At 46.6% G+C, this 12,336-nt stretch overlaps 1 protein-coding gene across 3 annotated transcripts in view; it reads left to right on the top strand.

The window, feature by feature from the left end:
* The window catches only part of gpc3 (glypican 3), an 82,927-nt gene extending 71,365 nt beyond the window's left edge, over nt 1-11,562 (top strand). For all 3 annotated transcript variants that reach the window (XM_027013020.2, XM_035532241.1, XM_035532242.1), the window contains one exon: nt 9,273-11,562. In XM_027013020.2, the coding sequence (XP_026868821.1) occupies nt 9,273-9,448 (176 nt within the window). In that variant the 3' untranslated portion in view covers nt 9,449-11,562. The remainder of the gene's footprint in view (nt 1-9,272) is intronic.
* Nucleotides 11,563-12,336: the final 774 nt, after the last annotated feature.

The following is a 12,336-nucleotide window of genomic DNA, read 5'->3' as shown; positions in this document are numbered from 1 at the left end:
ATGAGGCTTTCGTTATCTTTCAGAAATGTATGCACACATGGTAACAGTTTTTTCTTATAAAATTGTAATAAACATTATTTGTGATTTACAAGTCATGTTAATGGAAGTATGGAATACTACTGAATAATATGTGTTTATTTATTGCTGTGTGTCTGTTGATAGATTATGCAGGAGTGTGTGTGTGTGTGTGTGTGTGTGTGTTTGAGATTGATGGTGTTTCTTGTTTTTTTTAATACACCAGAAACTTTACACATTTCTCTGTGCTGTTGATGTTTTATGCAGGTGTGTATGTGTGTGTGTGTGTGTGTGTGTGTGTCCTTTCTGTGCTGTATCTCCTTCCTGAAAGACTTCCTCCAACTCTCTCCTCCTCCGCCTCCTCCTCCTCCAACTCTCTCCTCCTCCGCCTCCTCCTCTCATCTCATTCCATCCTCCTGTATACCGGAGCAAAGTGTTCTGTCTGCGGCAGCGTTTGTTTTGAAGGATGACCTCGCGCTTGCATTCTACGCCCTGGTCTCATCCCGCTCACACTTCATCAAGGCGAGAGGCGAGGGAATCTCTGACGAGCCGGGGATTTCACCCTAGGCCCGGATCCGCGCGGTGGGAGGGGGTCCGGCCTCTGGCCATCCGCCTGGCAGATTTTACGGCCCCTGCTAGCGTGATGGAGTCCCTGCCTCGGCGGGCCGAGGCTGGCGAGCGGCAGCGGGGAAATATGCGTGCAATGTGAGGCACGCTGCTCTCCGCAAGAGCCACGCAAACCACAGGCCTCTTCCGAATTTCCCCGATGATGGCGCGCGCGAGGGGGGGGGGGGGGTGAACCTGGAGCTGGAGAAGAGGGGAATGAGGAGCAGAGAGGAGCAGAGAGGGACACGTTTGCGCACATACACACACACACACACACACACACACACACACACACAGACACACACTCAAAACACACGGGCCTGTTCCCATCCTCCTTCCATTTTAGAGGATGGAATGCTAACAGGCTCCATGTGGCACCTCTGACCCACAGTACCTGATGGGTGCCGTGTGTCCCGCATAGGCCGAGTTCACCCTGTGCCTGAGTGTGTGTGTGTGTGTGTGTGTGTGTGTGTGTGTGTGGACACAGTGTTTGTTGTGCAGATGCTGACAATGTTTTAGTCCAGGTGCCAAGAGCGACATACTGCACACATGTCAAGTATATTAGAAACTGAATTCCTCCAGAAACACATGTGAATTTAAAGGGCAGACCCAGAGAGGAAGTTTTGTCTTTCAGGCTATCTGTGTACATTTTATGACTGCAATCTTCAGGTTACACACTTATTCGTAAGCCACTCTGGATCAGAGTGCCTGTAAAAATAATATCAGCACACACAATCACACACACATAATCACAAACCTTGATGTTTCATATAAAAATGCAAATTTTAAATGTTTTCCCCTGTACAATTTTAGTGAAAGAAGATTTCAGTTTGAAGCCTAATCCAGTTAAAGTCTGGAAAGATGTGCCGGGTAAATCGCTGTTAAATCCTGTTAACCAAGTGCCAAATGTTTTAAGGGTGGCTATTGTGAGGAAACTAAGATTTAGAGATAATTTTCAGCTTTTTTGAAAATTGCTTTGATGCACCTTGTGTTTTGTGTATTGTAATGTTTCTCTGTAAATACAGTAATTGGAAATATATGTTGATGGCATATAACCCAACACAACCTTTTTTTTACAAACCTTTTTTTAAGGATGTTTTCATTGGTAATAATAAAATATTAGGCAGGGTGAAGATGATCTATCCTCATGTGTATTTGGTAGAGACTACGCAGCACTTCTGTAAATCATCCTGGACAAGGGCATCTGGCAGATGTGAGCGAAAATGTAAGAACGCAGAGCAGCGTTCAGCTTATGCCAACTCAGTCGACTTTATGAAGCAAAAACACACAACAATGAAATGATTTACAGTTTATGGCACAACTAACAAATATAATTTCTTGGCTTCGGGCAAGTTCAGCTTCTACATACAGAATACCATTAGTTACTAAGGGGAGAAAGTCACTATCTATTGTATCAACAACCATAATTTTATTAGGCTATTAAACAGATGTATTACATTAATACAACTCTTACATCAACCATCTGGCTTTGTAGTTAAAAGCAAATCAAGTTGTTTCGTGGTCAGGGCTCATAATGTTACATTGTATCTTTTGAATTCTTTCCAATCTTCTCTGTATGCTGTGGTCTACACTAGTAAGCATGTACAGTACAGCTGTCCAGTCATGTGCCAGATCAGGTTCAGACCGGTTAGCTGGTCCACTGGCCTGTGTGGATGGATGGCAGCAGCTCAGCATGGTTGTGTCCGAACACACGCCGTGTACCTGTAGGAGCGCCGACTCCGAGTCAGGCTGGTGTAGGGCCTGTGGGAAATGAGATCATTAACCAGAAATGAAGCAGACGGGTTGTTTTCCCGCTGGGACGATGCCGCAGTGGCAGACTGCCTCATCTGCAAATCATCCCGAACGGAGCGAGAGGAAGTTTGCCTTGGGAAACGGCGCACTGGATCCGGAGCGTTCTCTGGCGTCGCCTGACTTCTCCTACGGCTTATAAACATCGGCCCCTCCTTGCACTCATATCCAAACACACACACACACACACATACACACATACGCGCGCACACACACTTCCAACCACACACCCGCTAGCAGAAATAATGAGACTCAACCACCATCTGTGTAAGCAGCATCTGGCTTGATGTGCACAAGCTCGAGATGGATGGCCTGCATAGATGCTTTTAGGGTCCTTACCACTTTAACCCGTACAAGCTTGTGCCTGGAAATTTAACCCTGTCTTCCCACACGGTTTAATATAATCAAGATCTCTCAGGGAGCAGCCTCTGTGCTCCTACGACTCCAAAAAGTGATGGTGGGAAAATCTGACTTCAGCTGTGTACGACAAAAAACAAATATCCTAAACAAACCCTGATGGTCTTTCTCATAATCTGCAGGGAGCCTGCTCCATTCGCAAGAGTTCGCCTAGAAAACGCGTTTGTTTGTTTAAGAGCTTTATTTACACGAGCAAGAACTTTCTGACGTAGCAAATTGGCTCCAGACGGCTACCTGCCTCATGTCTGTCAGCGTGGCTGTGGCCCCTAGAGACAGGGGCTAGTGAGGGGCCCTGCCTCTCACCTACTGTGCCTGTGGTGACACAGCCGTCTAATAACAGCTTATCAGAAGCCGACGCCGGTACTCGTGATGCTCGCCACTGTGTTTTTTAAAATTTTCTTTCCATCTCACAGCGCACTGATGTTGTTCGGGTATTGTAATGAGCATGGCGGAGGACAGCAGTTGATGGGTGGGCGGGGCTGTGTGAGAAAGTGGGCGGGGTCATGGGTTCTGGCGTGCTTTCCGGCCCCAGCTGAGGCCTGACTCAGGCCGCACAGGTGACGTCGTTCTGAGCTTTCACTGCGTTCTCCGAGCCTTCTGTGTGCACTCTCTCTCTCTCTCTCTCTCTCTCTCTCTCTCTCTGTATATGTCCTCTCTTTCACGTTTTTCTATTCTCGGTCTCCATCTACATCTGCCCCTCTGTTGTTGTCCCTGCACATCTATTTTGACCACGTCTGAGGTTCACGGATATAAATACACGTGGCTCCATCGAATTGTGTGTGCGTTCGGCGAGAGCAGCATTACGCCTGCCTAGCGCTGTTCGTCCCAGTGGACGCCAGTGGGCCTAGCTCAAACTGAACCATGTTAATTAATAGCTGTTGACTCTTGTTTGGCCCACAAAAGTGGCCTATTGAGGGCACGGTGGGGGAGCGTTTGCACTGGGCCGGGGTGGGCCGGCTTTAAGGGAAAATAATCAATTATCCTGAAAGCCCAGTCATACCTGCTGCGATACACTGCTCCAGTCAGGTGAGGAGGAACGTGCGAACCCTCCTCCGCTCATCTCCACGTTCACCTCTGCACCCGTCACAGTGTCCTGCTGTGAGTATATCCTTCACCACCTTTACCACAGGTGTGGTCCTGACTCACAGCAGCAAATGTACACTTTTTCTATCCTTCTTCTTATCGTCCCTCTCTCTGCCTGGGAGGCCTGTTGGAGTGCAGGAGCGTGTGTGTGTGTGTGTGTGTGTGTGTGTGTGTGTGTGTGTGTGTGTGTGTGTGTGTGTGTGTGTGTGTGGATTACAGGGGTGCGGCCCTACGCCGTGCTCAGTAGCGGTGGTTTGGCCTCCTCAAGGCCAGCAGGTTTTTCTTGGCAGGCTGCTGGTTGCCCATCACAGTGGCCCTGTGGTTGGGAATAGGAGTGTAGAGGTATACGCCCAGCTCTCTCTCACCCCATTCAGCCCCAGTCAGGCCAGAGCTGGACCCTGCCAACAGACCTACAGTGTATTTACAGCTGCTTGTGTTAAATGTGTCTGGTGTAGGGCATTCTGCTGCGTAAACCGTTTTGTTCACCTTTGCACAGTGGCAGTACTCAAAAAGTGTTGCTCAGATGCATGTGTCATACACTAGTGTTCAGCGACCGAGGATATGTCCCTTTTTGATACACGGAATGTGTATCTTCTGTTCTGTTATTGGAGAAATGAAAAATAGACCATCACATCTGTGAACTGGTGTAAAAATTGATACATGATTTAGTGGTTGGGCAAAAGGAATCATGACAAAATGGGTTCAAAACCTTGGATAAGCATAGAAGATTGTGTAAAACTCCTTGTGTTGACAGAGAATGTTTATTTGCAATGAAAATGCTGATAGAGTTGTTCGTGGCCAAGGGAGTGTGAGTGGGATCCTAATGACATGGAGAGAGTAGATTACTGAGGAACCAGAAGACCCCACAACACAGAGAGAGTAGATTACTGAGGAACCAGAAGACCCCACAACACAGAGAGAGTAGATCACTGAGGAACCAGAAGACCCCACAACACAGAGAGAGTAGATTACTGAGGAACCAGAAGACCCCACAACACAGAGAGAGTAGATCACTAAGGCACCAGAAGACCCCACAACACAGAGAGAGTAGATCACTGAGGAACCAGAAGACCCCACAACACAGAGAGAGTAGATTACTGAGGAACCAGAAGACCCCACAACACAGAGAGAGTAGATCACTAAGGCACCAGAAGACCCCACAACACAGAGAGAGTAGATTACTGAGGAACCAGAAGACCCCACAACACAGAGAGAGTAGATTACTGAGGAACCAGAAGACCCCACAACACAGAGAGAGTAGATTACTGAGGAACCAGAAGACCCCACAACACAGAGAGTAGGTCACTGAGGAACCAGAAGACCCCACAACACAGAGAGAGTAGATCACTGAGGAACCAGAAGATTTGTATGAGCAGGAGAAAGGGAAGGTCACATTTTGATCAGAATGAGAAAGTCTGAGGTTTGAAACTGCTCCTCAGATTAACAGACATAAGACTTGAGTTTTAGGTTATGGTTTCTAAATTTTTTACCCAAACAATGCTGAGAGAAACTGGGATGTTTGGTCACAAGACAAATCTGGTAAACAGTCTTAGTTGTCTTTAACATGTATGTTTGCTTTCACATTTTGGCATGTACGAGTGATCATTACAAAACACGTTTAAGAAATTCCTTTTGATTATATATTTTTATCAGCTTAGCCAGGCACATATTAACTTATCACTTATGTCACAGTTCTTTTATATATAGCGAGGCCATCACTGACACTCTGAAGGACTTTTAGCTAAACCGGTTTGTGGCTTAAAATGTAGATTCTGACATCTGTATTGCACGTGCGCTCTACCCTGGAGTGCAGAATTTGATTTCTGTATAAGCAAAGCTGTCAGATATAAAATTTCCCCCATTTTATGTCAGACTGTGTGACAGATTAGTCTGACTTTAGCATTATATTTTGAGCTACTTGGTTGGACGTCTTTCCAGCTAATGCGAACATAAAGCGTGTCAGGAAGAAATCGAGGAAATCATTTTCCTTCGCTATCATACAAACAGCACAGCTAAGCTGATGGGATTTGCAGGCAAATTCCTCCACTCCCACATATTTTCATGAGTGCGGGCTCGGTGAACGCAGCTGCAGTCCGAACCGCTTCCCCGGTTTCATACATTTTTTTTTTTTTTTTGGAAAAAGCACCTGTGTTTGGGAACTCGCATTCCATGTTGTTATCTGGTCCCGATGAACACCTGTGCAGGAGCCGAGGGCACCTGGCTGCGGACGCGCCAGCACGCGGCTGGAATGGTCCGGGAAGGGACCTCGCTGAAATGGAACCTCCTCGGAGAGCGCTTGTGGTTTGATGAGTGCTGTGGTGGCGGAGTCACCACGCGCGCTCTGTCAGCAGCGGGGAGCCGGGGTAGTAAAGGGACCCTCTCCCTCTTCAGGTTTGAGCCTTTGCTGGCAAAATTAATAATGCTTTCTAATGATCTAATTATGCAGCGCACTCTGCGCGAGCGGCGCGGTAATGTGTTAGAGTGCCACCAGGTTAGTTCTGTTATTTTGGGAATTTGTGTCATGAAGAGCATGCGGAACAATTGTTCTGAGACTCGTTATCCACAGTTGTAATTGCAATTAATAACAGTGTTTAGCTGTTAGGTGATGCTTTGGGTTGTTGAGCGGTTTTTTGGGGGGGGGGGGTGAACAAGGCGTATCTAATTGATTAGGAAGAGCTGCATGTCTACAGTACATTGTGAAGTGGCTCTTTTGTGTTTGAATTCTCTGACTCTATCAACACAAAGAACATTTAAATCACCTCCGGCCAGAGTTACAAGCAAATGACTTCTCCACTCTCCTCCACACAAGCCCTGTAGTGTCCCTCTGTCCCGCTGTTGTAAGCCTGCAATAAACTTGAAGAACCTGTGTTTGTTGTTTGTCTGTGTTCTGTGTTTCTCTTTGTGTGATATAATGCACTTCCAGCACCAAGCCTCTTCTGCTTCACCATTAGCAATCAATGGCTGTCTTTTGACCTTTCACCCGCTGTAGTAACTGGAGCTCGTAACTCTGTGATAACGCCAGCCAGACCACGCTGGCATGGCGTTGACCCCTGGGGTGTGATCCTCTCGAAAATTGATAGCCAAGTGGGGGGAGGGTTACGGGGATGACGGAAGGGTCCCAGAGCCAGAAAGACTCTGCTGTGCTGCGTGTCACACTGCTCCGTGTTAGCCACCCAAATCTGTTAATCCACCCTTGCTAATTGTTCAAGCGTGGCTTCTGCCTCCTCTGTGAGTGTGTCTCTGACATACCCACATATGCACACCCCCGGCCACACACAGGTGTTTGTGGCTGACTATAACAGGATATTATTAGTCTCAGTGTTATAGAATAAGCAATAGGGAAATCAAACCCTGTTTCCATAGGGCTCTGTCACTGTGGGCTTGGTTTGGAGCCTTGCGGTAGACGACCCTTCTGTCCGACACCATAAGTGTGGATTGTTCACCCTTAGCTGTCAGCTGACCTGCCACCCCTGTGTTTTGTGTGTGTGTGTGTGTGTGTGTGTGTGTGTTACTGAAACTCTGTGGATGCCAAGATTTTTCCCGAGTGATTCACACCGTCTCACAGCTCACTATACTCTCTCCGTTACACACCGAACAATGCTCGCACACATTTGTGCTCAGGACCTGCTGGTTCATTCGTATGAAAGCACACCTCTTCTGGGCCAGCGTGTAGTGTATATAAAAGCCGTATCGAATTGCGCCTCTGCTTTAATTGGACTGGTGGTACAGTGAGCCGCTGTCACAATGACAAATCTGCCCTTCAGGCCTCGAGGAATGCCTCGACCGGCGGCCCGGTGGTGGACAGAGGGGAAAGAAAAAGTTAATTGCCACCTGGCTCGTGTTCAAATGCTGCCGTAATGGCAAAGAGATCTCAGCGAGTGTTTGGGGCTCGTGCTTTTTTGGTTCGCCCCCTTCCTATGTACCTCTGCTGCCCCACAGACGCCCCTGAGGCTAGACCCCTACCCCCCACCACCACCACAGGCCCCTCCTGGCCTCTTCCTGCTTGCTGACGCACACCCACTTGAACTTAAGGCCCAGACTCATGCCTTCTTGACGATCCCAGCACCACATGTCTTCCCCCAGGGCCACAGCCCCAACGTGGGCCGTGGTCCCAGCATGCTGCAGTAGCCAGAGGAGGGAGTGGCTGGTAGGCTTATGGTTTGGGAGCAGACGTCTGTATTGTTCAAGTTAAATGGCACAGTACAGCAGGGGTTGGATAATGTATGTGGTCCATCTACATGTGTGACTATAATATTGTGGTAGCTATAGCAGGGCCTTTACTAAGACTTATTAAGGCGTGTGTTGTGATTGATGTTTCTGAGAGATGCGTTGTCTATAGAAATAATGACTTCGTTTGAAAAGCTGGGTCTGAGTCTTTAGTATTTTCGTGTATTTGTCTATGTGTTTATGTGGTTTGATGTGCATAATAACTGTCGTGTGGTTGTGTCTGGCATACAGCGGACCTGTGGGGTGTGTGTGCTACTTAGAGAGAGAAGAAAGGTATGTAAGAAATGTGCTGCTGCAGGGAGAGAGTGTGTGCGTGTGTGTGTGTGTGTGTGTGTGTGTGTGTGTGTGAGTATGTGTGTGTGCGTGCGCGTGCGTGCGTGCATACATGCGCATGTGTAATGTGCGTGCTGTTGTGCATGCAGTGTGTGTGTGTATCTGCGCACTAGGTATCGTCTGGGAGGGAATGAGGAATGAGGCTCTCCACAGCTGGCTTGACAGGACCCACTTCCACACATAGCTGAAGTGCCTCTCCTTAGTGATCCTTTATTACTAATATCCTCTAGACCTCTCTCATAACTCACTTTTCATATTTGTGACTCCCTCGCGGCCCATTTCCCAGCCTGTGTGTCTCAGCGTGAGATGCTAACATAAATGAAAAGTTGTTTTAGTCTCCTTTTGAGCAGAAGAGCCGTAATGGCAAGCCTGGAGCGGGGGATTGGGTGTTGTTGCATTGAGTGTACATTTCTTTCGATTCATGAGAGTAACACACACACGCACACACCCAGAAAAGTGTGCACAATCACTGGCCTTCATTGATCGCTTCATTTTGTTTTTTGTTTCCAGCGTGTTACAGTTGTCTGTTGAGCTTGGGTTCATGAAGGTATTTGTTTTGGCTGGAATGCTTCAACAAAACTGTAAATCAGTAATGACAAGGTTTCTGGAGAGGGTGGGAAAGAGCTTTTCCAGGTTCTTTTTCAGCAGGGAGCGTGTTGAGTGCTAGTTTCTTCCTGCAGTAAAGGTCAAAGCCCCAACATTCCCCTTTTTTTCCCCACTTTCAGGTGATAGAGCTGTCGGTTATTCCAGTACAGTTACCATTGCCTGTTTCTCTCTTTCAGACCTGGCGGATAATTTGGCCATGGACGACCTCACTTTCCATGAGCTGCTCCTGACCCCCAGGCTGGCCAAGGACTCGCATGGGGGCGCATCGGTGCCCGGGGCGGCGCAGGCGGCCCACAGCTCTCTCCGCCTCTTCGTGCTGACTGTCGTCCTCCTCGTCTTTGGACTTCAGTGAACCCTCTGCGCTGTTTCAGCCTACCACCCCCGTCCAGTGTTCCTCCCCGTCTACTGCTGACCATCCTTCAAACCGGTCTTGTAATTTGATCGGACGCCGCAGTTGCCCCTGTGTATAAATGGTTTCTTGAAAGACGGTAAGATGATCGGGATGAGGAAAGAGGATCCCTTAGCGCACGCTGTCTCCAGTCTTACTAATGAACGTGGCTTTAATTTTTTTTCTACTTCTATGAGGTTCTGTGCAGTTGCCAAACCATTAAACAGAGTATCTCACCGAGAATGACAAATTCGACGTACATACTATCATGTCTCACCTTGTGCTTGTATTCCATGCTGCAGACATGATTTCCTCTCTGGGGTTCTCATGAGGTTTTACACAAAGACCAGAGCCTCCTGTAGGTAGAGGACCCAACCTTCTTTCTTGATTTAATAGACTGTCTTGAGGAGTAAGAACTGTGACTAATGGGGTCTGGGGAAATGTAGTGCTTCTCTGGTGGGCACAGATTTTAAATAAACACACACAGACAGATACACAGAAAAACAACACACACACACTTCTTTGCCACCCACTTTAGCCACTCATTTCCTCTGCAGTAAATGACCCTTGGAGGAGATCAAGGGACTGGTGTGTCGTTGTGAAAGCCTTTCTCTGCGGGTGACGCCCAGCTGCGTTACATTTAGAAAAATAACATTTTATTGGAATAGTAACTTTCCTTTTCACAGTTGTGCTATCTTTGTCACTTTCCTTCTCTCTCTCTCTCTCTCCATTTTTGGCTCATAAGAAACCTCTCGACCTTCTGTCTGCTTTTCTGTCTCTCCATGTCTGTCTGTCTTTCTGTGGCAGGTTGTGTCCCTTAATGAGCTTTGTATTATAGCTCATTTGTATTATAGCTCATTTGTATTATAGCTGATTTGTATTATAGCTCATTTGTATTATAGGTGATTAAAGGTTCGGTCCGTGCGGAGACCCATAAACGTCCTGCTCTTGTCTTTGCTCGTGTTCACAGGTTACCATAGCAATGGCATCCAAGCGGACAAGCCGCTGTGTTAATGGCTACGTAGGTTGGGGTGTTTCAAGTGATCGATTTGCACCTTTCTGAATTGCGGTGAAATAGAAAGGGCTAATGCTGTTATTTATCAGATTAAACTCTTATTCAAATGCTTCGTTGAGAAATTAAGATATATTCACTCGATTTCTCTATGAATTCTCAGAATGTCTGTTTTCACTTTGACTATGAAACTGTCCCTAACTAGGTGAATGAACAAAATGTGTATCCCTTTAATTGAAGGAGTGACCTGTTATATGCCAACAATTATTGTGTGTGTGTGTGTGCGTGTGTGTGCGTGTGTGTGCGCGCGCGTGCGCGCGCGGGTGCGCGTGCATGTTCAAAGGCTGCACTTTTTGAGTTGACAAGCGTTTAAATAATTGAGACAGCATTTACTGTCTTATATTGAATGTACACAGAAAAATAAAAGGAAACCCCGAGATAAAAGCTTCTCCTTCCAAACTCAAATAAATTTAAAAAATATATATATATATATAATTTTATTTGTTTTATTGGTTTAAAACATTGCTTCTTAACAGTGTGCATTAACATGCTTTTTACACATCAACTAATGGTAAAAATTGCTGAGAAGTTGTGTAATTATGCACCTAAGTCCCCCATGGGTGTTTAAGGGCTGAGGGTGTAATACTGAGAGAGGAGGTGGTTGAGGACCATTTGGCACCTCTGAGTTTTGGCTTCAGCTCAGCTCTGTAACTACAGCACTGAACAAACGTTTGTTGTTCACCCCGGTTTTAGCAGCCAGTTCTGTTTTTGGTGAAGCGACCGTCTTTGTCGAACCACCTGGGCTGACCAGTATTTGTAATTGCCGGGGAGAGCAGTATGGCTGTCCAAAGTATGTGTGTCACACCTGACTAGATGATGTCGTTTTCTGGTTTTGTGACTGCACATGCATTTCGGAATTATCGGTTTTTATGTAATTTAAAGTGAATAAAAATGTTTAAGTATTGGCTGTGAATTTTGTTTGTGTTTTAGGGTGTTTTGCCTCATATATGCGTGAATTCATGTTAGTTTGAGGTGTCTTTCGATTAAACTTATGACGGTAAGGATGTGTGCATTTGTCTGCGTGTACTCTTATTATGCCAAATCTCCAATAACCTGTTTTTTTAAGTTTCGTTCAGGTGTATGAAAAAATATAAACCACTTAAGGTATGAGAAGCCACACGAACATCCACATAAAATACTCTTTATTCTGTTTCACTCCTTTGATCTGAACAAAGCGTCAGCCACAAAGAGCTTCACACCGACAGCAACAAACGAACCTCATTTTCTCTCAGTGTTTACCTTCTAATGCCCCCCACCAACCTACTTAGCATCCTGTAATTTATTTTCCATTGCCCGCCTAATCTGGCCAGCTAGCCGGCTACGTGTCCATGTCCTTGCAGCTTGATGCTTGCTCCTGTCTCTCTCTGGGATAGATAAAACTCCCCCGACTCCGTGCTCTTCCGCTCCGGACTTGAGCGGACCTGGCTGTGAGGGCCACGAAAAGGGGAACTGACCCCAGCTCCTGCCCACACTCTGAATGTTAATGGGTGCGGCAGAATGGGCAAACAGGGCCATTGAAATGCGCAGGTTGAATGTTTTCTTAGGGTAATAAAGTAGCAATAGGAGGACAACCCAATTTTAGGGTCAACTGGTCCACATTACGTGGGGGTGAATGGGGGCACTGAGAGACTACCAGTTAGGCTAATTTCAACAGATATTATCAGTTCATTGTTGTCATTGTGATATCCAGCAATGATTTTCTGTCTATATGTAGTTCAATTGTAAAGTCAGAGTGCTTTGACATGGGATATCAAGCTGTAATAAAATGTTTCATACTTGC

This window comes from Electrophorus electricus, chromosome 12, assembly GCF_013358815.1.
Source record: "Electrophorus electricus isolate fEleEle1 chromosome 12, fEleEle1.pri, whole genome shotgun sequence".
Classification (NCBI taxonomy): Eukaryota; Metazoa; Chordata; class Actinopteri; order Gymnotiformes; family Gymnotidae; genus Electrophorus; species Electrophorus electricus.
The sequence above is the reverse complement of the archived record's forward strand: the minus strand, read 5'-3'. Positions and strand labels throughout refer to the sequence as shown.